Below are 27,405 nucleotides of genomic sequence, written 5' to 3'. Positions count from 1 at the left end.
TTTTCAAGGAAAGTGAGTTATGACATTAACCAACGACTGCGAACACGCATGACAATTTGAGAAATGAAAGAGAAAAAGGTTTAAGAGACCAGAAGATAGTTGCAGAGGTCCCTTTCATCTCTCTCCTTTCAATGTAATAATTAACATATCTTACTAATCCTTTGATGAGAAAGAACAAGATTAAAAAACTAACAATGATAAGAAAACAACAACACTTTCCACATGTGAATTCACGTTATATTCTAAAGTAATCTAAACTGCACAATACACAATCACGTATGCGCTTTTTTTTGTCCATGATTTCTTGAACACTTGTCATAAGTTAACATCGCTTCGGCTATAACAGTTTTGACGTCATACAGAAAATGTCACGTGACCATTTGTCGGTGTTGTCAGCTCCTGTGTGGTACTACTTGTACTGAGTGGCATATAACTTTTATCAAAATTGTCCTTGCATTTCGTGTTTCGTCTTGCAGAAGATGTGTATGACGTTACTTGTGTTGCAGAAGACATGCTGTTATCACGATTATGATGTTTGGATGACGTGCCGATGTTTATGTGAGATCCTATACAATTCCTCATGTATGTATAAACCTCGCCGTTGAAAAAGCAGAAAATGAATGCCACGGTCGCCCCCTGTAATAAAAGTAAATGAAACTGAAACATGTTTATAAGAACATTAATTGTTTTAATACTGCTACAAATACCAATCGTTTGATATATCAAAAATGTCGCATTATAGATTGTTACAAAAATAAACATAATGACTGTAAAGTTTTTTTACGAACTTTCATGATATTGTTCTTTATTCTTCAAACAAACTCCACATAATAGCGAATTCCACCCCAAGAAGTATTGAACACTGATTTTAGATTCGTTCTAAAAACATTACTGATTTGTTTGTCTACATACCTTTTAATGTAATGAAGTTACATACGTACTTTAATCAGGAATCAAAGTAATACCATTGTTATTGTGTAATTGTCAGATCACAAAGCTCATCAAAGAAAGGTACATATATATAGCAGTTATTTGTTACAAGAACTTGTACCTGTGTATTCTGTATGACCTTTTGCAGTATCTCATAAGTAAAAGAGAGCGTTGTTCCCGGCAGGGGTCTGTATATCACAAGGAACTGCTGGATACCAAACAAAGGCACTAACACAAACGTTGCTTTTAACGCCTTTCTGAAAGAAGAACACTTTAACAATTAAAATGTGTGCACTTGTATAAATATAACACAATTTGACAGCTTTTTAAAAAAACTATTTTCACGTTATAATCTCTGTATAATGCTTTATAAAACACTTATTCTTAATCCAATATGTTAACATAGCCGAACATTCATATGTAAAATCAATACGCTTTCATATAATTATAATAATACACCATTATATTGTATTAACTATCAAATTTGAGAGTGTTACCCTTCTGTAGCTTCGTAAAATTATTAGTACTTTAACTAAATATCGATATAAAGACATCGCTGATAGAAACATCATGTACTATCGCGTTCTATGTAATACAGTAGTTTCAGGGATTATGCACTGGTGTTAACGAAAGCAACGCACTTTAATGGATAAAACCAAAGTATGCTCTCAAATGAATGCCTAGTGATACCAAGTGACTTTTCTTCTGTTTGATTTACAATATTTTATAGAGAACACTGACACATAAAGTGAAGAGTATAGACATCGAGTTATATGAGAATTAAAAAATGAAAAGTACGTCCAAGCTTCTTATTAAAATACGTTTATTTATAAAATAAAAGCACTGTTATTACCTGTAATTACTCGGCTCATTTGGATGCATTTGCAATTTAGAGCATAAGATTTTCAGTATATTAGCCAGGAATAGGACATTTGCCTGAAAAAAAGATAAAGAATTTTTCAATTTATGGTAAATACAATAGTGCAGTAGTCATGTTTTATCCAGTCATTATTATAGAGTGGGAGTCAAATGCGGCATGAACGCCAACAAACATAACGGTCTACAAATAGAGAGTTTTTGTGTATTACTTGTTAATGATTTGTTCTTTAATTTTACTTACCACAATACAAAAAAGATTTGGTGTGTAGAGTAACCATTCATATGGACCTATGTTGTGTACCCAGCAACTGAAAAGTTGTTATGTAACTGTAAGACTTCAGGACCAAACATAGTTGCCCTTAAACCTACTAAAATACTGCGTAGAAGTGCAAGCATTTAGGGTCAAAATATATACAGACTGACAAGGCACACACACACACGCACGCACGCACGCACGCACGCACGCACGGACGCACGCTCACACACATAAACAAAAATGTAATTAAATCATAGGTAGGCATTGCGGTTATTTCAAGAATTATACATTGGTCCATGTTATTGTACAGCATAGAACTGTATACATAATACTTAGGATACATAGTTCTTACTCGATTGAATTAATATGTATTGTAAATTAATTAAAATAACTTAGCATTGAATCCCGCCCCTAATACAGACGATTTATAGAACTAGTTCAACGATAAATGTTGAATGATTTTAGCCGTAAAAGGACAGAAAAACTACTCGCTTTGAATTATTATTTGTTCTCAAAGCATTACCTCGAATTATATTCCTGTTTTGTAGCTCTGACGATGGAGTAGATCAGAGATGGAATCCAGGCACCAGCTGTAGAAGTAAGACAGGCGCGATATTACTACGTATCTACTTTTGTTTTCATTATCAATAAAAAATAGATTCTTTTCTTTACTTCTTGTATTTCAAAACAACTAGACCTGCATTTTTGTTGAAACATAAAGCATATGTGAACACATTGCTAAACCGTATGGACAATATAGTATAAGGCAACGCGAAAAAGAATGCTATATGTTTACCGCTTACCCCAACCAAACAGATAGTACGGTATGAGCGTCTTTGGCGGCGAGAAGGCGTGAACGATTAGGCGATGGAGATATAATCCTTCACAAAACATCCAAAAGAAGTTTGCCGTGCTAACGTACCGTGTCAGTATGTACAGTACCTTACAGCCTGCCTAAAATAGTGGAAACCATCTACCGCTGAAGAATCGATTTATCACCAACGGCCTTATTAAAACAAACTTATATCTTACTTAAATATTGAAAAAAATAGATTTTACTTAAATGTTTGAGTATAATATGTGTGTATTAATTAAAATAAATAAACACATCAAGACCGATATACTAAATGTGATCAATGAGGCATCTCTAAAGATAAGAGACATATTGAATACTGCTCCAAATGACAAATCTAATGCAGCTTCTGCAAATTTTAAATATGTATAGTACGACTGGTTATTTCCATGTGTTAATGTCCGAAAAGTTGAGTCAGTTTTTTTTTAAAGAATGTAATAAGTGTGTGAGAACTGGTTCAATAGTCTGTAATAAAGATGCCGAGAAGACAATAAAGAATCAAATAATAAACACAGATACTTTGTTGGTATATGAATATACATTATCTACAGACAGGAGTTTATGTTTGGAGGATTTTAGAATAAATGAAAATAAAACAAATCTGAAAACAATATTTCTCTGGTGATTAAAAAGTGTGCGGTCATTCATATGTCAATATTATCTTTTATCAATATTTTTATGAGGATATTCGGTGGATTTTTCATAGATATTCATATCATTAAATTGACTAGCAGTAGATGCTGCCTCGTATATAAAAGACTTGAATAATGTTTTTATGCCCCCACAAAGTGGCGGCATATAGGGTTGCCCTTGTCCGTACGTACGTCTGTCTGTCTGTACGTACGTACGTCCCGAAGATTGTTTCCGATCTAATTCTTGAAAACCGTTTGTCCAATCCTCACCAAACTTTAAACACATGTTTGTGACCATAATATCTAATGTTTTTTATTCATATTCTTTTTATATGTCGAAAATAGTCGACGTTAATATATATTTTATATACAATCTATATTTGTATATATCTTCCTGGTTTATTCAAATGTAAGCCCTGCTTAACAAAACGAATTTCTATAGGTTGTCTATGAATGACTGTATCTTTGCTTTTAAAGTGACTCGCTCATGTTTTCCAAATAAATTTTTCCCGGTAATGCATATGAAAACACTTATTTAATCATTAGTTTACTCTATGATATCGAAACTGCAGTAAAAATTAACAGTGACAGCATAAAAAAATATTTTGGTTTTAACGGGGTTCGAACCCACGCCAACAAAGTCAAGAATGAAATAGAAAAAAAGTCGGCAAGTCTACACTGCCACCGGAAATCTAATGAAAGTGTTGATTATGTTGACCTTTTAAGAATACATTGATAACATCACGTGGTAATGCCAATTAACCAATCACGCTACACCGGAGACTTAATTAATTTTCAATCGCGTTCTAAACGCTAACAAAACTTGTGGTCTTCAAAGACGATAATTGAGCAAATATCAACGTATTAGTAGGGTTCCAGCTTTTGGTATATTTGTTTTTACACTCATTATGATTTACCACACTTTGTTTTGTAATTAAAAAAAGCATTTTACAAACCAAGAGCGAGTCACTTTAAGAGCTAGTACTATAGATCCGACCTGTTTCATTTGTTTGCAGTTGTAGATTGTATCCGGTCGTTGAATACTTGAAATAATTTTAACAGTTAATCTATTTATTTTTACTTCATTCTTCACTGTCTCTAATGCTGGCTCTGTTGAGGCTTATATTGTTTGTTTTGTAATAATTGATTTATCTTTGAAGACGTTTGAGGTTATTGCGATACAAACAAAGTTTAACCCCAGTACACGCGTACTCCAGTGAACTCGTGTTTAACTGACCGTTCCAAGGCGGTAAACCAATCATTTATCGGTAAAGCTAATTTGATCTGTATTTGTGGTGTGTTTGTTTTTGTGTATGTCTTTTTTACGTTTATGTCCTTAGTTCATTGTTGCATTTTGCTTCCAAACAGGGTTTATTTTGGTTGTCTTTGACTACTTATTTTTCCCATGTAGTTGTAATTGCATTATTGTAACAACCATGACGAAAAGGGTGGCTGTAAATATGTTTGTTTTTTTTTGTATAGAATGAAGACATATCGATGAAATGATTTCACAGCTAAGGATTTCCTAGATTACATCGGCAATTTTATGAAGTATTTAGTAAATTTGCTGACTTCTGGGAAAGGAAAAAAAAACGAAATATTTAAATTTTTCATTGCACGCATCCTTAGGTCCTAAAAGTGTGTAATAGTTATCTTTAACTTTTGACATTAAACATTTTGTTGTTCTCTAGGGTTTTGTTAAATTGTTTGCTACACATGTGTATGTTTTGAATTTGAGTAAGAGTGTCACTTTAAAGAAAACATATATGGTAGGTCAGAAAAGACTAAGCTCAACCTAACTTACTGAATTTTGGTGCATAACAGTATTTTCCCGTTCGTTCTGCAATCGATCCAGGTAGACAGCGACATCCCACGTGACCGTTACCAATGAAGCGAATATAAAGGATATGAAGAGACAGATGTGTAGCTTGATTCTTTTTTGCAGCCTCAGCTGTCTACAAATAGAATGAGATTGACGATGGTTATTTGTTGAGGAATATACAAGTAAATAATTTTGCGTATTTTGTTGTCTTGCTATTTATCAAGTCCAAACGTAATATTATTTCAATATACACGGATATCGGAAAACGTGTTGTTTTTAAAAAAAAAAAACGATATTAAACGCACTCATACACAGATTGTGCAACACTTCAATAAAAAACCAACTTGAACATTTTTCAAACCAATACAATTGTTTCGATTATGACAGACAGTCGGATGTTTTAAATGAATAAACAAAAAATGTTACTTAATACGTTTTTGTTTAGTTTTCAACCGTTTCATACGCATTATGATTCCCTACACCTATATATAAAATGGCATCATCTTACTACTCAATCTATCAGAAAAATCAGGTTTAACAGTCGTTAAAATTTCCCCAGAATATAACATAAGGGCTCAATCATATCCAGTAACCATTTTTTTACCATCTGTCTATTTAACCATAAATGTCAGGTTAAGATGTTGTATCAGTTTTTCTGAATTACCTATTCTAACTTTCTATATGAAGGTGGATTCCCACATTGACTGAATTAGGCAACCATCATTTTAAATAGTATTATGCTTATACGGAAGTGTCTGACAATGTTATTTAGTTGAAAATTCGAACGATAATCAAGTCAGCCTCTTGGTTATAATTTAGCATTAGAGATATATCCAAATACAGTTTGTGTTTGCCGTCAGATTGTTCGATTACTATCACACGAATAACATTTACCCCTTCTATTCTAAACCCTGATTTTTGAATGGCATGTACAATTTTAAATATGGATACTGTCTCTTAAGATCAATGCTTGGATTCCGAATACCTTTGTTAATTACTATTGTTTATGTCTGGCTAATCTGTTGGGTAATGAAGAACACTATACATACTAATAAGAAAGGCGATGCTGAGATCTATGACATTTGATTTCGCACACCACAGCCATAAATCAGTCTGGCCCTGACTATTATACACACAACTATGAAATGGTGATTGATTTGGGGCACGAGATTTGTTCCTAGAAAGAAAATGCCAAGGAGTCTTCGTTGATATATTTCTTCTAAAGATGAGGAAAATAAATCAATTATACATAAGTTGATATTAAGCTACCAGAAACATAATGACCTGCAAATGAATAAATAAACTACAGCGACATGCTAAGTAGACAACACTTTGAGTATCTTTTGTGATGAAAAAACAACACCAATGGACGAGAGACACTACGAACAAAACACACGATGCTGAAACACTATACACATACACTTCATGCATTATAATAGCTTGAAACCAGAGCGACTGTATTGAACTCATCCAAGGTACAATACAATCATATAAAGACACCTATCTGATACGCTTTCATTGTGATGGATGTATCCAGTGACGGTTCCCTTCTAGGTAAAGACGCTTTGAATAGTAAATGAAACGATATGACAAACAGTTTGCAAAACGACTAGCAGCATTTCATCTTTCACTGTTTCTGTATGGCTTATTAAATGAAATTTTCTAACAAACAAAGACTATAACTGAAATATCATACCAAATTAGATATAATAAACTAAATAGTGCAGATTCAAGTCCAATGGAAAACAAAACTTAAGTCTATAATACCATGTACAACAAACACTGCGCACACATGAATTATTTCTTACTGCACAGTGGAGACAATCACTCGAACATTTACCAATCAAAATATAGCATACAGACAAAATATATAAAAACGTATGGTATAAACAATTCAAGCGACCAGTAAAACATGTCACAGGGGAAGAACGCCGAATGTTTAATTTATATAATACACAATTAATGCAATGACGGTAGTTAACATTTCGTCGAACATTTGCCTGCATATGTTCGCAACATGCCTTTATAAAGGTGATATCGAGGATAAATGTATTTGTTTATTTCAGTGTAAGATCATATTTTATTTCACGAGTGTCATAGAAAATCATATTTCCACGAGTGAAATTAAATACGATCTTACACTGAAATAAACAAAGTTTGTGTTTCTTTTATGCTTATTTTCGGAATTAATAGTTTGTTTTTTTAAATTTATTTCTTAATTACCCTCTTTTTTGAAAAGAGTGTTATTCACGCCGCTACCCGTAAGGCGCCCCTCACGCAAAATTATAGCTGTCAACTTTTCTCTTTCCGGTTTGGTGAGAAGTAGGTCTCTGCTATTCCTTCTTATAGTTTATTATTCGCTTGTTTTTTTAGTGCAAAGCTTTTATGAACAGTAAACAATGAAGTTTTATAAGTGCGCATATGCTCCAAAAAAAAACACAACACGAACACTTTATTTCAAGTGGGGCATGAATACATAACCAAATTACTACGCCACCATTTAATAAATGAAAATTTGTAAGGTCAAATGTACTAGCATAACAAATGCGGATGCTCATTGTATACTCATTGGCCCGATTGTTCAGAAAGTCGCTAAATAGTTAACGACGAAAATCGTTGTTAAATTTAGCGATAAACAGATAGCGATCGTTAGGATATTCGCTAATTTGTTTTTGATTGTTCAGAAGTTTTTAGCAATAGCGATCGTCAACATTTTCGTTAAACTAACAACAAATTTAAATCACCTCTTACCCTGATATCAAAAATTTAGCGACGGTTAACGACGACAAACAAAATGGCCGCAATAATTGGTGCTCAGAATGTAAACATCAGGAAAAAACGTGTTTATCGGCCAAATTTTGTATATAAAACTCTCACAGACAAGGAACTGCGTGCAAAGTACAGATTTGGTAAGGAAGGGTTGCAATTTATAACTGACCAGCTTGAAGAAAGGCTCCGTAGACCTACCGGTAAAGGTTGTGCCATGGATCCCGCAGAGCAGGTAAATATTTATACCATTTTTTTTCATTTTGGGTAAATATTACAATTAATCAGAGGAATTATAATTGGACTTATGTGTATATATATACCTTTCAATCATTAATATTAACATGGACCTTTAATCAGTTAATAGACCCGTGATATTAATTGTTAATTTTCTACTTATGCCAGAATGACAAAGCAAAATTTACCTTCCACTGTTGAAATTGAATAGTAGGTTTGTGTCATCTACAGGTAGATACAAGTTATCTACGATAAGATTCAAACAATGATTAATTAATGCATTGAATCAAATCGTAAAGTACCTTATGTGTCTTGCAATTTGAGTGTAATCCACAAATGTATACACGGTTTTCCTGGTGTTTTTATTTCTGTATCCAATTTTATGATAGCATTGATTATTTTTTTTATTGCTAAACCGGTTTCGTAGTGTTTAAGAGAGGCCCGTCTTCAAATATTCTCAATACAAACATCGGTGGAAAACAGAATCTCAAGAAATGAACAAAAAGTAAAGCTAAGGAGCGTTATAATTATTTAAATAATAGTACAGTTAGTAATATTGAGAACTGTATAATAAATTCGTAGAAAACATAAATGTATTATCAATGAAACAAAAACTTACGTGAAAACATACGTATGTTTTCTTACCCTCAGGTTTGCATTGCTCTACGTTATTATGCCACTGGGGCATTTTTCGATGTGGTAGGGTACACCATGGGGCGCGACAAGGCGACAGTTTGTCGCGTGGTAAAACATGTAACAGAAGGTCTTGTAGAGATGAAAGATCGCTTTATACGTTGGCCGACTAGAATGGACACCCGTCGCAACATTATGGCAGGGTTTGCGGATGTAGCTGGGATTCCAAATGTGATTGGTGCGAAATCATCCATATGTATTAAAAAATATAAAAATTATGAGTGTAACCAACATCACATTATCACTGATACGTTCATATGTTGCATTAATTTTGGTTCAATTCATTTTTTTTAAAGCTGTTGTTAAATTTATCATTAATCTTAAAAACAAATATTTGTAGATGGATTAAAGAATTTCCATTCCGTTTCATAGTGATCAATTTATATTAATTATGCTCATTTGTAATAAAATGTGTTTCGACAACAGGTGCCATTGAAGGATCACATGTTGAAATTACGAAGCCAGGCCCAACAGAAGAAAGGCCGTTCATTAACAGGAAGGGAAGGGCATCCATAAATGTAATGGCAGTTTGTGATAATAAAGGTACATAATATTGCAATACATTATTCAGGTGAATCCTGTTTTAATTGTTCACGTATGTGTTTATCATAAACTATCGTGTGTAATGCGTATTAACTGAGTATTCCGCCCGATTTTGAAAAGTAAAAGTCTGAATCTGAATTTTCGCCTATTGGAAAGGATTAATATCATTTAGTGATTTGGTCAGAAGGACACTGACCTCAAAATCATGTTTTGTGTATTAACATCAGTATTTGAATTTATATTTGAAGATGTAGGATGAGCTGGGTCTTATGTTTATCAAGGTGAAATCCTTTTTTAAAAGATAACAATTAACTTGGTCATTTGACCTTATGATCCCATAATCAATCGTCTGTTGATAAAGGTCAGTGAATTAACCTTATTTTCAGGAAGATTTACTTTCATAAATGCAGAATGGCCGGGCTCTGCGCATGACAGTTTTGTTTTTCGAGCGTCTTCGCTACAGGACTTTCTGGAGGAAAATATTCATACACTTGAAGATGGTGTTCTACTTGCTGACAGAGGGTAGGTCCACATTAAAACTTTTGGGCAACACACAATATACACAAACATTTGAAAGATAAAAAAAATTGAATCTAATTATTATTACAACAGTATATCACACTGTTATAATGTATATTTCAAACCTTTGAATTCAATATGTTTATCATATGAGATCAATTAAAACATTATTAATACTCAGAATGAATAGTGTCATCTTTTTAACACAGTATTATTTTCAGAACTGATGATCTCCCCCTGTTTCTTATCTGCTATGGTCCAATCTGAAACAACAAATTATAACATTATTAACAGCCACAAGATTAAAGTATTTCTCTGTCTCGTCTTTTTTAAGATATGCTTGTTCGCGTTACATGTTGACGCCGTACAGTCTCTGATACACCGGTGAAAACCAGATTCAACAGAGCCCACTGCCGTTCGAGGGTTGTTATAGAAAGAACATTTGGTAGATGGAAGAGAAGATTCTCCGTCATGTGCAAGAAGGTCTGTTTGATAGATTAATATAGGTTATGTAATAATGCTATATATCTTAAAAAAAGGATATAAAAAAGGATATATAAATAAGCTCGAAGCTTTGCCTATATATGTTAAGTTATTCAATTTGTTTTATATACTATACTCAAGGTAAGGAAGACACCCGCTCAAGCATGTAGAGAGATTGTCGCTTGCGCAGTATTGCATAACATTGCCATGTTGTTTGGTGAACGTGACGTGGATGACGGCGATGTGGATGAACTTCCACTTATACCCTATGTTGGTGGTGAAAATGGATTTGCCATCCGTGACCATATTGCGCAGGCCTATTTTGGATAGGAACATTTCCTATTGGAAGGAAGCATGCAGCTGGTGCTATGTTGTTGTTTTGATGTAACAAAGTAAAGTTTATGTTACGTGTTCTATGCATTTCTGTTAACTGATCCACTTACCCTATTCGTCACAAACTAATGGAATTATGTCCATGTCATCCTTCCCCTTCAACTCTATCTGCAAAGCTTTAAACAGCTTCCTTTTCTCCCTAGACGTTGCGATCTTTTCCCTCAAAAGCTCCATCTCCAGCTCAACTTTTTTATTTTGTCCTTCGAACCATTCCAGTTGAGCTGTCTGCACCTTTTCCTGCAGAGATGTTCTGCAAGGATAACATGTTAATGAAAAAAAAACATTAATTAAAATTTAAAATTATTGTATCTAATAACTAAATAAAACAACATTTGCAGCGTTGCCCATCTATTGCTTATTCAGCTTATATTTGAAACCAAGGATATTGACGGTAGTATGATCTTCATACCTAGACGAAAACATTCAATGCGATAAATACAATGTTATTATGTCTATTCACGTCTTGTTGCATAAATATACAGCTACATATTTCATTTCAGAGTTCAAATAAGTTAGTATTCCATTTTAAAGTTAACAATTCCTTATATGTATAAAATTGCTTACTTCATTTTTTTCACTTGCTGATTACTCGAGGATTGCATTCTACTTTGGAATTCCTTGCCGGTGGACTGGCTTCCTCTGTCTAATTCTATCGTCTGATATGAGAAAGCAAATTAAGATATAGAATTAATACACATTGGATAGAATTATTGTTTTGTTTTACAAGTCATGATTTTGGCTTCGTATGTGTGTACCTTACTTTCAATGTAATAAAATATATATTTTTTGCAGCTGAGTTTGACAGTAAGTTATAACCCTAAATAACACCCATTTAATTATATATTTTATTTCAGAATTTGTTTCCTCCTTCAGCCTCTAAATCCATTAACATTTTTAATACAGCCTAGAAAATAATTTTAATTTCTTACGTCCAAATCGAACACTGCACGTCTCTCTGCTTCTGACTGTAAATGTATAAAGCATACATCGAAGTGTACTATTTAAGAATAGGGTGTGATTACATGTTCACTCTTTAATGATCAATTGTTGATATATAATTCAATTTTAATTGCTAAAAATTAAGGTATTTAATTCATAAATGTATACATTATATCAACATGATAATTTACAATTGAATAAAATAAACATACATCTGATTCTGGTATGACTTGAATAACCACATCACCATTTGGCAGCTCATCGACCTTTAATTCTGAAAATATATGTTATGTTTATTTTTTAAAGTTACATCGATGATAGATGAAACAAAGTTAAATTGAAAGGATAAAATAAAATCCATTGCATCTAATGTGCTGTATCGAAGCAGTTCAATACTAATAACCGTCTCAAAATTTGGATTTTATTTATACAATGGGTTATGGTGACCCCATGTCAGGGCCTCAAATATCAAGGGAAGGCACTGTCATGAAATATAGAATTGCTTGATTATAATTTTAAATAAATAATAGATGGAATTAATAGATCTAAACAAAATGATATAAATGCTTGCAAAAGATACATTTAACATGTATCACATTTATTTGTTTACAACTGTTTGTGATTAAATGATTATTTCATCGTGTTAAAAGTTTGTGACATTCGAATTTTAATAACATAAACCGGTTAAACCATTCTACAATCAAGTGGCACATGAATCATGACAGAAGTTGGCAAGCGCTGGAAGAAAAAATCGCTTTACTGGATAATATTTGAAGCTGCGACACGTAGCATGTATTTGCAAAGGTATGAACTTATGTCATGGACAATTGACTATGGTAAATTATCATGACATCTTTTCATTATTCAAGGATTTGTCATATTCACACTCCACATGGAAACAAAATGGAGGTAGGAATTCCATTTTCTATTTTTAGAACATGTCGAGTTCATTTGTGTATCTTTTTAGCAGACGGAAATATTTTAATAAGCATTTGATAGTGTAGAAATATATCTGTAAATAAACATGATACTTAATGAATTAAGTAGTACTTGATGATTAAATCTATAAATAAACAATGAATTAAGAAGTCTTATACCCTTCTCTGCTGCAATTGTGGTTTCTAGCCCACCAGGAATCCCACTGAAGCCTGGGTCTGCCTTATTGATGTTAATAAGGCGGAGCACCTCCTCGGGCGGTTTTTCAGATGGTGGTCCACCCCCTGTTCCCTTCAAATGCTTTCTTTGTTGCATTTTTGTTGCCTTTGCAACCCGGTTCAATTTGTGAAATTTGTTTCTCACATCTTTTCCTGTTCTTATCCCAACTCCAGCAAGTGAAACAGCACTTCCAATACAATCCCACATCTTTTGTTTCGCATCTTGTGATACCTTTGCGTTATTTAATTTGTCCTTTACTTTTTCATATTCAGTTATGAGAATTTCCCTCTCATATGCACTAAAGTTGCAACCTCTTTTCTTATTTTTTTCTGACAATGACAAAGTGTTGTCTGCTTGGGCAGCCATTATGTTTTTTTCAATGCATTGTGGGTAATACTTTATGCATTTAAATGCATTGTGGGAAAAAGCAAATGCATTATGGGTCAACCCCATTATACATTTGTCGCTTAAAATTTAGCGATATCGCTAAACTTCCTAGCGATATCGTTAAATAGTTTAACGATTATTAGTTAGCGATAGCGATAACAATAGTCTGAACAATCGGAATTTTAACAATTTGTTAGCAAGCGATACATAAAAAATGTAGCGATTGTTAATTTGACGATTCGCTAATTTTTAGCGACTTTCTGAACAATCGGGCCATTGTATTATAAACATTTTTCTTAGTTTAAGACTGCAAGTTTTTCATAATAAATGAATATGCAGTCATCTTACTGTCAGAGACCAGTCTGTTTCGCTTGAAAACAGGTTTGTTTTCCGGGTAAAGAGTGAGTGCCACGATAGTTTGTTGACAAATTTTGAGGCGTGGGTGGGGTAAAAAGTTACGGATTATCTGTAAATTAATGTGTAAATTTTCCGAGAAGCTTATTTGACGAATTACAAAGGCAAAGAGTTTAAAATACATTTGAACGATGATATAAACTTATATTTATGTTCGAACAGTTGTTTTCGTCTGTAATTTGTTTTGTATGAAAGCAAATGTTCGAACTGTCTGGTTCTGAAAAACGGGATAACCGGTAATAAACTGTAACTTGTTAATTTCCAAATATATATTTATTTAAATTTATAAAACATTTCTTTAAATATTAAACATTTTTTGCCATTATTGACTGGTTCAAAGTGAAGTGTTCTGTTTGATTCAGGGAAGTAACTACAAAGGAATTTAAAAGTAGTTCTGAAAGTTGATATTTTCACTTCTTTATTTGCAGTGAAAATATCAAATTGATATTTTCACTGTTGTTGTTTCACTGTTAAAACCCCATATTTCATCAAAATGCATGAAGGAAAACGCAGCAATCTGAGAATTTGCATGCTAGTGCAACATACACCATCAACTGCTTTGGATGTTAATATACCTGATGCCAAGGAAGATGGAACATGCGGGTATCAGAAGAAGGAGACTGAGTATGTTACACGCCAGCCCCACATAAACCACCGTATGGAAGTCCTGTAAAAATGTATTTATATATTCAAGCTTCAATTCAGTAAATGGTCCCTAAATGTAATATTTTGCTGTCCTTGAGGGAGAAAATCAGCTCAATGAAATCCTCCATATAAAAATTTTAATCAAAGCTTCAGAGTCAATCAGAAGCACAAATATATATTTTTTTCTGTTTTTCACCTTTGGTTACTTTAGCTAACATAGTTTACAGAAGATTATATTGTATTTTCATTAATAAGTACTTAAAAACATTTCTACACACAAATGTTAGCTTCTTTGATGATTTAATTTTGTGCATGCTCGACTCAAATAGATTGTTGCGAATTTCAAATTTCATTTTTTTAAACGAGAGGCTAAACCATTTTGAATAATATTTGCATAAAAATCGAAAAATGTTAAATCAATGCTCACCAGTACCATGTAGGAAACGGATTCGGACTTGCTTATATCAGCCTTAAGGATTGTTTACTTAAGCACCTATCTTAAACTAACTGATCAATACCTGTTTCGGTACACATGTTGTGTAGTTTGTCCATTCCGAGCCAGTAACCGGGTTCACCCACCATGTACCATTTTCTGTACAGTCTTTGTACGCGTAGGCTGAAACATACCATATATTGAGCCTTTTTTAGCTTTATATAAAGGATTCAGAATAAGTATCAGTGCAGTTTGTATATCTCCCCTTCGCATTCATATAACTCGGTCTATCGGAATGACCCTAAATACAACGTTGTAGAAGATTATTTACACGAGCCATGACTTGGATACACTTTAAGAAAAAGTTTTGCCCGTTGTATCTATAGTGTCAAGTAAATGTTGTCACTGCCTCCCGGACTTAATATGTTCCATTTCGAAATGGTTAGTATTGTTAAGCATGAATTCTAGGCGTATTAGGTCACGCAATAAAATTGCCATTTCTGTGACAGTGTTAAAAGTGCGTCTTCCTACAGAGACAATGCCCCGGTTGTTTAAGGACAGTTAAAGTGATTGTTGTGATAGTTGTGCCTCATTTATGTTTGTAAGTGAACGGGGTTCCTAATGAGTATTGTCAAAATCGTAAAATCCTTTCTAAACCATTTGTCCTTAATTATACAACCAAGGTTTATATTGAAACAAAACAACGTAGATGTAGACAAACTAAATATGCATCAAAAGATTCAAAAGATTCAAGCGTTGCATTAAAACAAATTGACGACTTAAATAATGTTGTTGTTTTTATCATGGCATATTGATATAGCATAGCCTTTTTCTTGATTGTCTTGAAACAACATGTGGCACTGATACATTCTAGCATACATGACTGTTTATTGTATGTACATCATGTACCATAGCATTATCTGAATGTCACCGAAGTAAATATATTGAATTATCTTGTTGCGTAATATTCAGTCGATGTCTAAGAATGTTATTAGGACAAAGATGACTACTAATTTAGTCCATTAGTTTCGACATAATTAGACACTAGCTGACGAATTGATCGATGCAACCTATTCCCTACAGTAACTCGTTGAAGCAACACATTGACCCCTAAGCATGAAAATGATATCATTGAATAAAATCCGATCATTCAAACTATAGTTCATAATTTAATATCAAATCACGATATATTAACAAGTGATCATTTAAATCAAGGTAACATTTCTGTCCATTTATGCGCTATGGCATATACGTCTTCTGTTTTAAATCAGAAGAGTGACGTTTAAATTTTATTTAGATTTTGTCTAAAAATGGATTGATCATTTGTACATATCTATACTTTGAGTACGGGTAATATAGTTAGAGTTATTTGCGTATTGGTATGATTGCATTATCAACGTCATATATCAAAAACTAATTTCAAAAAAGGTATTGATGCAGTTAACATTTAAACACAAACAAAAACACAATTCTCATAGTAGAGGATTGTGTGTCAAAGCTTCAGGCATTTTTACCGGCAACTGAATTTGGTTAACTGTTTAACAATAATTGATGTCAATGGCCAGTTTCTGCGTTCATAAACATATCAATATGCTTTGAAGTTCATCTAAAGTATAATGCCATAAGCATTGAAATTGTTATTATACAGTCAAAGTATTGTTTGTCGGAACACTTAATATACTGGTTCCAGGGCGTGCTTTTAAAGTCCACACAATAAACTAGAGAGATGTTTTGATAAAATAATACAATTATTCTTTAACTACAATTGGGATTATTTGCTGTAAAGTGGCTTTAAAAGTCGCCATTATCATTGTCCACGCTGTAATTACGTATGATCTTATGATACAGAATACTTGTATAATAAACTGTTTGGACTTATCATTACAGACAAACATCACTCATGTTCATTCTTTGGGTTAAGTTTGCGCTTATTGATTGTATTTTGAAAATGTCCTGGAATGGTTTACATCTGATAGTCGTGCAATCAAAATACAATGTAAATACAGGGACAGCCTCGGTAGCCAACAAGTAAATAACTACCCTGTTTTAAGGCACAAAGCAACTACCAAACGTGAAATATTCAAGGTTTAAACTACACAGACATTCCCCACATTCATCAACATATATTTATCGATACATGATTATAATATCGACGGTTAGTCAAACAGGATCTGACTCGTGTTATAAACTAGTTAAAGGATATCCAACCTGAAACGAGGCCAAACACTAATTTAAAAATGGCAAAGTCAACATGTTTTATAAACTCATTAACTTCATATATTCAACGACCAGATACAGACTGAAAATGAATGAATTCATACAACGGAAAGTATTGCATTAAGGTGCATTGTTTACAAATGATCACTAGAAAGGTTGTGAAACTATACATGTACGGGTACGTGCACGTATAGGCTACGCTTTGTGCACTACGTCACCCTGGTACGTGTTTTGGCATGTATGATAGCACGAGAAATGTAATTCATGCACTTGAAGCATCATTGAGCCTATAAATACATATTCAAAATTTCAAACAAAAATAATTTAAAGCAACGTGTTTGAATTGGTCACACGTGGAAGTCCGGTAGAGTTGGAACATTGAGTTTGAGGACATTGTATACATTTCATATCAGACATCCGTAGAAAACGAATTATTGGAATAATGTTTTATTGTTGCAATAAATTACGTCCATGTTAATTGTCGTTTTTGTAAGAATAAAAATGGATGCGGAAACAATAAAATATGTAAACGACAGAAAAGAGAAATATGGTTTTGTCTCGTGAAGAGATATCTCCAAGGGATTGTTAACTAATATAGTCTAGTCGGCCAGAGTGTAATCAGATATTGGTCTTATAGGTAATAAGTTATAGTTGAATTGGTGCGATGCATTTATTCAATTTGCGTAAGAGATGCAGAATATTGAACAACTTCTAGAAGAACTACATAAAATAATTGAAAAAATAACAACTTTGAAGTCTTCAGATCCTTGCCTTATTCTATACTGTCTTCCATAAATAATTGAAATTGCAATTAATATGTTTTTAGGGTGATCATTTTCTTAGTTGGTGTTATCGATATTAACATCAACATATTAATTGCAATTTCAATTATTCGGGTCACAATACTTTTATTTTGTTAATTATAAAATGAGGCAAAATTCATTATAAATACAATATCAAACCGAATTATTTGAAGTCAACGGGTTTTATTCTTTTATTAATATTTTGATATGATTAAAATTCTGCATCCGCATTTAGACCATTATTTTAATTAAGCCTCATGGAAAACCATCGCATGCAGTCTACACATATAGTTATGTTAACATTATTGTCGATAACCGAACATACAATCATAACTATATATATTTTTTACAACGCCAAAATCACATGAGGTAAAATAAAAATGTCTTATTACCGGTCCTTGTGACATATTTGAAGGTTATACTTATACGTACTAAAGCCATAAGCATCAATCATAAAATAATTGTATTACCCGTTTGACCTTTTGCAACGCATACATCTATTCAACGCATGTTGATAAGGCGATTACAGCTAACAGGTATATCATATTGGGGTTTTAAGGTAAATGCTTCATATAGGGAAATACAGACCTGACTCTAGTGAAAGAAGTAGATCAAACCTAAACAACATGCACGTTAGTGGTCATTTATCGCCTGCAAGTTCGATTGAACTATGTTCCACTACATGTTAAAACAACTACTAAATTCTATCCAATTCTTTCTTGACGTTTTATGTTCAATAGGAGAAATAAAATGCCATTTAATTGAGAACATTGCGTAATCAAAAGCTCATACGATGTCATATGTGGCTAATAAAAAGCTGTGATAAGACCTGAAGCATTCTTTGTACAGTAAATGTCATATCAAATGTCGAGTTAACTGTTCGGTCCTGGTTCCCCGTTGTTGGCTTTATCAAAACAATGTATTTCATATTTTTCTGTATCCTTAGAGTCTTTTCAACACAACTTTTCCCAAACATTGTACACAATATACATTCAAATATCAAAAATCTTATTTATAATATAAAAACGATGTTAAATAATGCATATGCTGTTGATCAGTGCATTGACCTACGAATGAAATGAAACCACTAAATAAAAACAGAAAATATAGATGTTAGAGCTAATTTCATCTATGGTTCAGCTCAGCTTTAATTTAATCATATAACACGAAAATTGTGCTTTTAAGAGGATAGTACTTGATAATGAATGGAAAAATGATGGTTTGAATTTAAAAAAAAAGTATATACATTTATATGTATATTTGATCTGTAATTAAATTTACAGAGTTATTACCCCTTTTGTTTCAAATATTGTTTTTGTGATATTGTTTTAGAAAGGTCGATAGCTGCATGATAAGTTTACCTCGTTTAAATTATTTTTTAAAGCATATAGTTACTTATTTCATCCAAAAATGTTTACTAAGAACAGGCGTATAGTGTATCACTATATACTTATTTAAAATAAATGGAACGATCTCCGACAGCCTTGGATGGCGTACTTTTATCAAATACATCTCAAAAATTAAATACTCTTTTGAAAGATGAATTTGTTCTTAATACATACAAACACAAATTATGCAACGGGCAAAATTGTTCTATTAAACACTAAGGAATAAACCTTAAAGGAAAGTGTATGTAACATGAATAAACCTTTCTCACAGTTTATACACACACTCCGAATTCGGTTGTATGTTGATTCTTATCAAACAATATTTAATACTGCCTCATGTACTCTTATCTACTAACACAAATATACCTTTTTGGTCAGTTGTAAGACATTTTGCTACAGACACACGCAATAACAGTTCAATTTCATTATGCAGTGAAAGGACAACCTTTCGCTGGCCATCTACCTGCGTCTTTCTGTTATTTCTGAGTCAAATGACGTTGTTGAGATTGCTAATTAAAATTGGCTTTTCTCCAATGAATCTTTACTATATCAAGTGGCTATTCCTGTAACTGAATGCATAGTTTAAAGTTTCAAACTTGATAACCAATTTGAATGAAAAACAATATTTGAAAAAATAAACATATATTGTTTTAAACTCTCCATGTCATTCGATATACATTATGACACTAAGAATATAATTTAGTTATATTTCATTAACAAAAAGAAACAATTAGCAAACTAGCAGTAAAATACCCATGTTGAGAGGCACAAAGCAAAATTTAATGACATAGATACACAGACGTATAACAACTACAGACATTAATACGAACACCACAAACATACCATCAAAATGGCTTTACCAATGAATGATGGTATTACCGTCTTGAAACTGTCAATGAATACAAGTTCACTGGAGAGCGAGTCTATTGGATTATTCAGCTAGTTTGTATACTCATAAAGATGAGGATTAAATATCGATCAAACATTGACTTTAACTACGACTCGAACAATTTTACAAACCTAAAATTGTTTGTTTAGAAGTTGTTTTTGGGGTGCTAAGACCAAATATCATCACAAACCAGAAGGAAAATTGAAAAAATAAACGATGATATACAACTTGACAACACTTGAATGAAACACACCCAAACATCATGTTTCTGCTCTTATGTTGAACATCAAATTGTTTAAAAACTGTGTCGTAAAGTAATGTACTTTTGTTTGGCTTCATAAGTGTTCAGGCTCAATAATTGACATACCACTAGCCGATTGTATATATATCAATTTACGTCCATACATAGATTGACGTCCGTACAGAGACCAGCAGATTCATGCGGTTGATTGGTAAAACATGAAACTTACCTGTTGTTCATTTAAGTCTTTCAATTATTTGTTTCATATAAAACACATTAGGTCAACAAACAGTCGAACTATTATAAGTTTCTTTTGAATAATAACATATCACATGTCTAATGAACAAATTGGATTTTTTTTTCAAATGCTGCAATGAGGATGTTCATATGAATATTTTCCGTACATGTTTATTCTGAAATCATTTGTCTGGACCGCACCTATAACAGGGGGATTTCTTTCACCAACAGAAACGCATATTTTGAATATTCATGTAGCCATTTACGGTTTCCCATAGCAAGTACCCAGAGTCTTGCATCAACTAATCATCATCTAAAAAGAGCTTTTTTAAAGAATAAAATAGACGTATTTCATATACACGAACATACCGAAAGTCGTTAAAAATGATACATGTTTTTTATAACTATTCCATGTAAAACATGTTTTCCTTATAAACTTCTCCTTAATAAACTTTGATAAAGAATTTATTACTGCGTCATGAAATAGACGTATTTTCCCTCTTTATTCAATGCAAAGTTCAAGAAATAACGAAATATATGTTTTCGTTGATGGAGGGTGGAAAGTTCCTTCATTTAAAACAGTTTACAGTTGTTTCATGCATCGGTTCACGTGTAAACATATCGATAAAAACCATTTTTTTTATTTAAAGAGTTGCTTATTTTATAAGATTAAAATTAAGATTTGAGCCTGTAGGCAAATCGAAATCATGTATCTTCAGATCTTCGTTTTGACAGGACATGCTAAAAGACAAATTGCGCCGGGGTTACAAAACGTATCGTGCTTTGCGATTTAATTGTGCGATCCAAAAGATCCCCTCGTTTACAAAAGTCATAAGATTACAACGTTAATGTAAATATGAAAGCAAACCGATGAATCGTAAATCATTTTTGGTGAGGACCCGGGAATAGATAACTATAAAAGATAATAACGCATAAATGGAGATGTGTTGATTTAAGTACACCGGCCTAGTCAAAACGTCCTAAACCGATACGGGTTTTCATTTACTTAACTTTACACAAGCAACTTGGGATGAAAGCAATGTTCATATTTCAAAATGCATATATGTATATCCTTGACGGTAAGGAGACTAGCTAATTGTTTTAGGAAATCATGGTATTGACAAGCGCCTATCGTATACAGTTTGGGGTCACTTAAAATATGTTTTAGATTAGATTGTACTTGTCGCGCCTTTTAACGCTTTCGGCGCTTTTATTAGCACGTCTTACATTCCGGATTGCAGTGCTTTGCAAAAAATGATATTCAGTGCTGACATGTTTTCGATATTTGAAAAGAAATATGTGGTAAATGGAAACTTAAATTTTGAATAAAACGGGCCCTGTGCAATATGAACATCATTATGTACAAGTAATATATTCATATCATATTTATACCCCCGACAAACGAAGTTTGAAGGGGGTATATTGGAGTCACCCTGTGGTCGGTCGGTCCGTCCGTCGGTCCGTCCGTCGGTTTGTCGGTCGGTCTGTTGCAATTTACCTTGTCCGGAGCATAACTTGAAAACTATTGGATGGAATTTAATAAATCTTCATAAAGTGATAGATCATACTGAGAGGAAGTGTAGTGTACAGGAACCGCAATTCTATTTCAGCCAATTACAGAGTAATTGCCCTTTGTTACTTTTTTCTTGTCCGGAGCATAACTTGAAAACTACCGGATGGGATGTAATAAAACTTTAAACAATGGTACAGCACAATGAGAAGGAGATCAATGTACATGAATCACTACATTATTTTAGCAAATTACAGAGTTATTGCCTTTTTCTGTGGTTTTTTTTCAAACTTTTGTCCGGACAGTAACTTGAAAACTACTAGATGAAATAGCAGAAAACTTCATACAATGATAAATCATAATGAGAAGCAGCGTTCGGGGGTATTAATCACCTTCAGTGATAGCTCTAGTTAGGAATTTACATAAGGGATTGGAAATCATTTTGAATAAATGACGAACACGGATAACAATTAATACAAACACTTGTAGTCAAAATACCAACATCTGAAGTTATTGTAACCGTATTCCGTAATGTAATTAGTTGACATTGCCTTATTATAAATACCATTTAACACTTTCATGATGTATTTGCATACATTAACATGTTAATCATATCTATAGATAGAGTACTTTACTAGTTGCTTTACTGCTTACGCCGCAATCTATCCGAGATATATTTGTTAGATACATATTGGTTAATTTTGCCACAAACATTCTGGTCTTTGAGGCGTGTGGGAATCAATTCATCAGGACGATGTTGTAAAGATTGATTTACTGTAAAGTGAATTCGACATCAGGAATGAACTAAAATATTTCTAAAATACATGCAGCTAATATGATTTTCCTAAAAATGATGATAATGCCCATGTTGCTGTGATGAATTTCAACTGAATAGACCATGACAAGCTGTTCGTTTGTCAATTCATCTACTAGAATATAACGCTTTAATGAATAAAATAGAAGTTCTGATTCGAATACGATATTATTTCTGCATCATGAGAAAAACAAACACTAACTTGCAATTTGAACCTATTGTTGATCCACAAAAGTCAAAGAAGACATCCTCATTTACAAAAGTAGTCCAAGAGATTGGTGTTGCAATTTTTTCACAAGCAAAAGGTTGCTGGCAGAGTTATATTTTAATTGGAGAAGTAGTTTACTTTGTTAGTACACTGATATAAGAACACCTCGTATTGATATCAGCTAAGTAAGTGATAAGCCACTAAGTGAATGCGCCTAATATTACACATGGATAAATTAATATTACTTTTTTCTGATTTTACAGGTCCTATATATAAAGTATATATTCTAAAACCTTCTTCCTGCAAATTGTTTTCGAGATCTAAATAAAATAGTGATTTGTCAATTAGAATCTAGGAAGCATGCCTTTTCAATTAGCGGTTACATCAAAATATTTTATCGCAGTGATGTTAGAGTGTTTCAAATACGTGACCTGAATAACATCGTTCAAATTTGTTAATCGGTCTATTGTCGAAAGTAATCTGACACAGCCTGGGTTTATTTGCCAATTTCATAGCCGGTATTCGGCTAAAATTTCAGGGGTATGTGTACTTTTCCCGAAATACCGACAGAAGCTTAAACCCAAACACATTCAACCGCTTCTGACCAGACACAAATATGAATGCAGTTTATTTGTTTTATCGAATATTTAAACATTTAATGATACGGACACTGTAGCCAGCGGTCAAGTTGGACCGCCTGATAATTATCAGTGGTTGAGGTTTATTAGGTCAGGTCAAAAGAGTGTTAAGTTGACATTTATATCGCAAATTGTTTAAACTTTAGTGAATCGTTTAGGTTAAAATTTTAATGAAATCTGTTTCTAAATTTTATTCAAACATTGTTTTAAGGAATGAATTGCGGGGTTGATGTCATTATCGGGGTATGAACGCAAATGGGCTGGTCTAAGTGTGTGGACTTCATGAGTACTTTGACCAGCCCAATTGCGTTTATATCCCCGATAATGACATCAACCCCGCAATTCATTCCTTATATTTACACCAATGGTTCATTATTGTATTCAAGAAACGTTAAAAAATGCTTCATTTCATTTCGGATTACCTTTCAGTAATCCTTTTTTACCCATTCTGTAAATAGGACGACTCGACTGTTAACGGAAACATTTTTTTTCAAATGACGTCACAATAACGCATGAAATGATCAACCACTTTAAATCACTTTTAAATGTAAACTTGAAACACTTTTGGCAACAAAACGTTAAAAATATAACAACTAAGCACTTTCTAAAATGTTGATTTATATTTAACGGGACCTGCTGACACAATACGAACAATAACAAGATCAATAGTTTTCATGTATATTGTTATGCAACGAATTGCGATCCGAACATATCCGAAGATGTTGCGTTCATCGATTGATGAACGCAGTTGCCGAAAGGCAGTTCATTTAAGAAATGGAAGTTGAGGTGTAAATATGTATCATTGATGCTAATTTTGTTAATAATGTATAATAAAGTTAATTTAAAGCATAACTGAAACTGTCGTTAAGCGATTTGAATAAAATTAAAGGTTTGATGACATTGTTTTAATGATTGATAAGCATTTGAAGACCCTTAATTTCGAACTTGAAGTCCGCTAGCATCTGCTATCTGTTTAACATATTAACATCAATATTAAAGCAAACCATTGTGTGCTCATTAACACTTAGTAAGATTATTCCAAAGGGAACTCTTTGAGAAGTTCCAATAGCAGAACAAATAGCAGTAACTGTAACTGTTAATATAATATTGGTAAAACATTCAAGGTATAGAAACTTTATACGCTAATTTAAATGTTTTGATTGCGAATACATAATCGACATAAAAATTCCTCGATGAAGTTAAGTGTTAAATACTTGAAAGTAATAATAACGAATATGTAATGCTATGAAAACCATTGTTTAGCGCATTTTTCGAAAAACATTTATTTGAAGGTACTGTTAGGGTTAGAACATTTTAATAACTAGTTTGTCAGCAAAAGAAACAGAAATCAACAAAAGCTTACCGGAAGTGGATCCATGCTCTATGTAGCTTGGACAGGACTGCTGTACTCGAGTAGAGGGCAGGACGTCGTCAAAGCAACTGTACCCGTCCCACGTGCGTGGACAGAACTCACCGGTTGTGAAGTTAATCAGCGGGGTGCTTAACTGTTTTTGACAGCATCCTATTGCTGCCTGGCAACAGTCCACCCAGCGCGTGCATTCTTCATCGTTAAGAGAATTGCATATGACATCACGATAATTGGCATCTTTTACGTCAGCTAAGACGGAAAAGTTTTCGGAGTAATGTGTCCGCGCATTTTCTGCTGGAACAAGCACCCACGGTTTTTCAATTTGAGGAGTTAATTTATTTCCCGTGTGAAAAAGATATTTATAACACATGGAACATGAGAACACATTAAATATATTCACTGGTAGCTCAAAAAGCCTGTCCCTGCAAATTCCGTCTGTATACTCTAACTCCATTCTCTATCAACAGAATCTAAAAAATTATTTTTTCCTTTTGAAAGTTCACTCCATCACTTTAATTCCTTTTCTAACAGGGGAGTACAGGTCCACAAAATAAATATAATATTTATTTAAAATGTTCTTTAAGAATAATCTTGTTTGAATAACCCGTGTTTTGTTTTCATTTAAACTAGCGATGAAACGCTTAAAAACTTACATCTATTTGTTTAAGCCGATTCATGTTTGTTGATTTAGATACAATTTCTAAAGCTTCACTATCGAAAGGATATAATCCAATGTTAAATAAATGTACCACCGTACACCAACCGCTTGCCTGTGAACTTTGCACAGGTGATTTGCAAGTCTGCCTTCACTTATTAACATATCCACGTCCTCCATTTCTAAAACCAGTAAACAAATAAATAATTCAAAAGTAAACAACTTCAAGTATACAGTATTCATAGTTTTAAACCCAGCGGCATTCAATCACAAGGCCACAAAAGCCCGTGTTTATTAGCTTATCGGCATTTATCACTTATACATTAAAGATAATAAATCGGAGGCTGGCTACAATAGCGATACTTGAACACAGTAGGTTGAAGAGTTACATGAGTAATAAACAATTTGTCGAGATTGAACAGTCATTTGATGCTCCTTAATATAATAGGTAAACACTGTCCACTATACAATTACTCCTCGCCACTAACGAAATATTTGAAACAAATGTTATCTATGATCAGTCACGACCCGTGGTTGAACTAGCTGGTGTTATGAAAGCCACCTTTAATGTGATTTATTATCAATGTTAAATACTTGAAAAGTTTAATAAGTTGATATCAACGTTTTATATTTTATCCACATAATTATATCCGGTACATACATTACGTACCCTCGCACGGTTCAAATTATGATAAAAAATTGATTTTCACATTAAACAGGCATTTGTTTAATAGCGCGTAAATCGCAAACATGCGTTTACTTTAATAAACAAGCATCTTCAAACTTCAACGATGTATATTGTTTCAATCTCAGATTGACAAAATAAAAGCGTGTTAACAAGAGCGTTAGATTCTCGTTGGTGTATACGATCATTTGCATTACACTTTGATCAAAACAATTCGATAAGCACTAAATCTCTAAGGCGTTTTAATTAATAAAAAATCACAGTGTGAATTAACGGTTCATCTGTAGGCTCTGAACCTCCCGATATCCATAAATGTACTGCCACTTCTTTAAATTATGTTTTCCTATCACTTCAAGCTTGAAGACAACCTTCATTGTTACGTCATTCGCTCATTTGAAAACAGGGGAAAATCTGGCTGGTCTATAGACGCTTTCAAGCTTTCATGAGAAACGAGAAAGTATTTTGCCAATATATTTCTCTAGTTGAAATATTCATTGGCTAGCCTGTTGGATACCAATTTGCAGCAGAATGTCTGAGTTATAAAGGAAATATATACCAGGAGAAACAATTCCAATAAAAGTAGAAAATTGTCCAATACTTACATAATATTGCAATCGTTTGTACTATGCATTGGATCTTACTTACTGATTCATCACATCGCTTACGACACATGCATCTTCCACAGTTCTTGTGCATATTTCCAATTCGCAATATGTTTGGGTTGTCTACCACGTAAAATCCAGTGGTGATTAAAATGGCGTCGGTTTAAGGA

General features: G+C 33.1%; 1 protein-coding gene across 1 annotated transcript; it reads right to left on the bottom strand.

The window, feature by feature from the left end:
- LOC128235653 (calcitonin gene-related peptide type 1 receptor-like) lies at nt 1-26,033 on the bottom strand. Its single transcript, XM_052950461.1, has 10 exons — nt 25,288-26,033; nt 15,065-15,162; nt 14,477-14,568; nt 5,355-5,505; nt 2,869-3,019; nt 2,589-2,655; nt 2,051-2,117; nt 1,784-1,866; nt 1,052-1,187; nt 1-636 (listed from the first exon to the last, which is right to left on the bottom strand). Exons 1-10 carry the CDS (start codon nt 25,745-25,747, stop codon nt 355-357), a joined length of 1,587 nt encoding a protein of 528 aa, XP_052806421.1. The 5' UTR covers nt 25,748-26,033; the 3' UTR covers nt 1-354.
- Nucleotides 26,034-27,405: the final 1,372 nt, after the last annotated feature.

The sequence above is a fragment of the Mya arenaria genome, chromosome 1, assembly GCF_026914265.1.
Source record: "Mya arenaria isolate MELC-2E11 chromosome 1, ASM2691426v1".
Classification (NCBI taxonomy): domain Eukaryota; kingdom Metazoa; phylum Mollusca; class Bivalvia; order Myida; family Myidae; genus Mya; species Mya arenaria.
Note: the sequence above shows the minus strand (reverse complement) of the source record. Positions and strands in the feature narration are given on the sequence as shown.

Bases quoted from the DNA above. Each gene is read 5' to 3' on its own strand.
- LOC128235653 (XM_052950461.1), bottom strand. From the start codon at position 25,747: ATGGAGTTAGAGTATACAGACGGAATTTGCAGGGACAGGCTTTTTGAG. The intron at 2,656-2,868 runs GTAAGCGGTAAA...TTACTTCTACAG, and splicing joins GTACTATCTGTTTGGTTGGG to CTGGTGCCTGGATTCCATCT. The intron at 1,867-2,050 runs GTAAGTAAAATT...TCTTTTTTTCAG, and splicing joins CAAATCTTTTTTGTATTGTG to GCAAATGTCCTATTCCTGGC.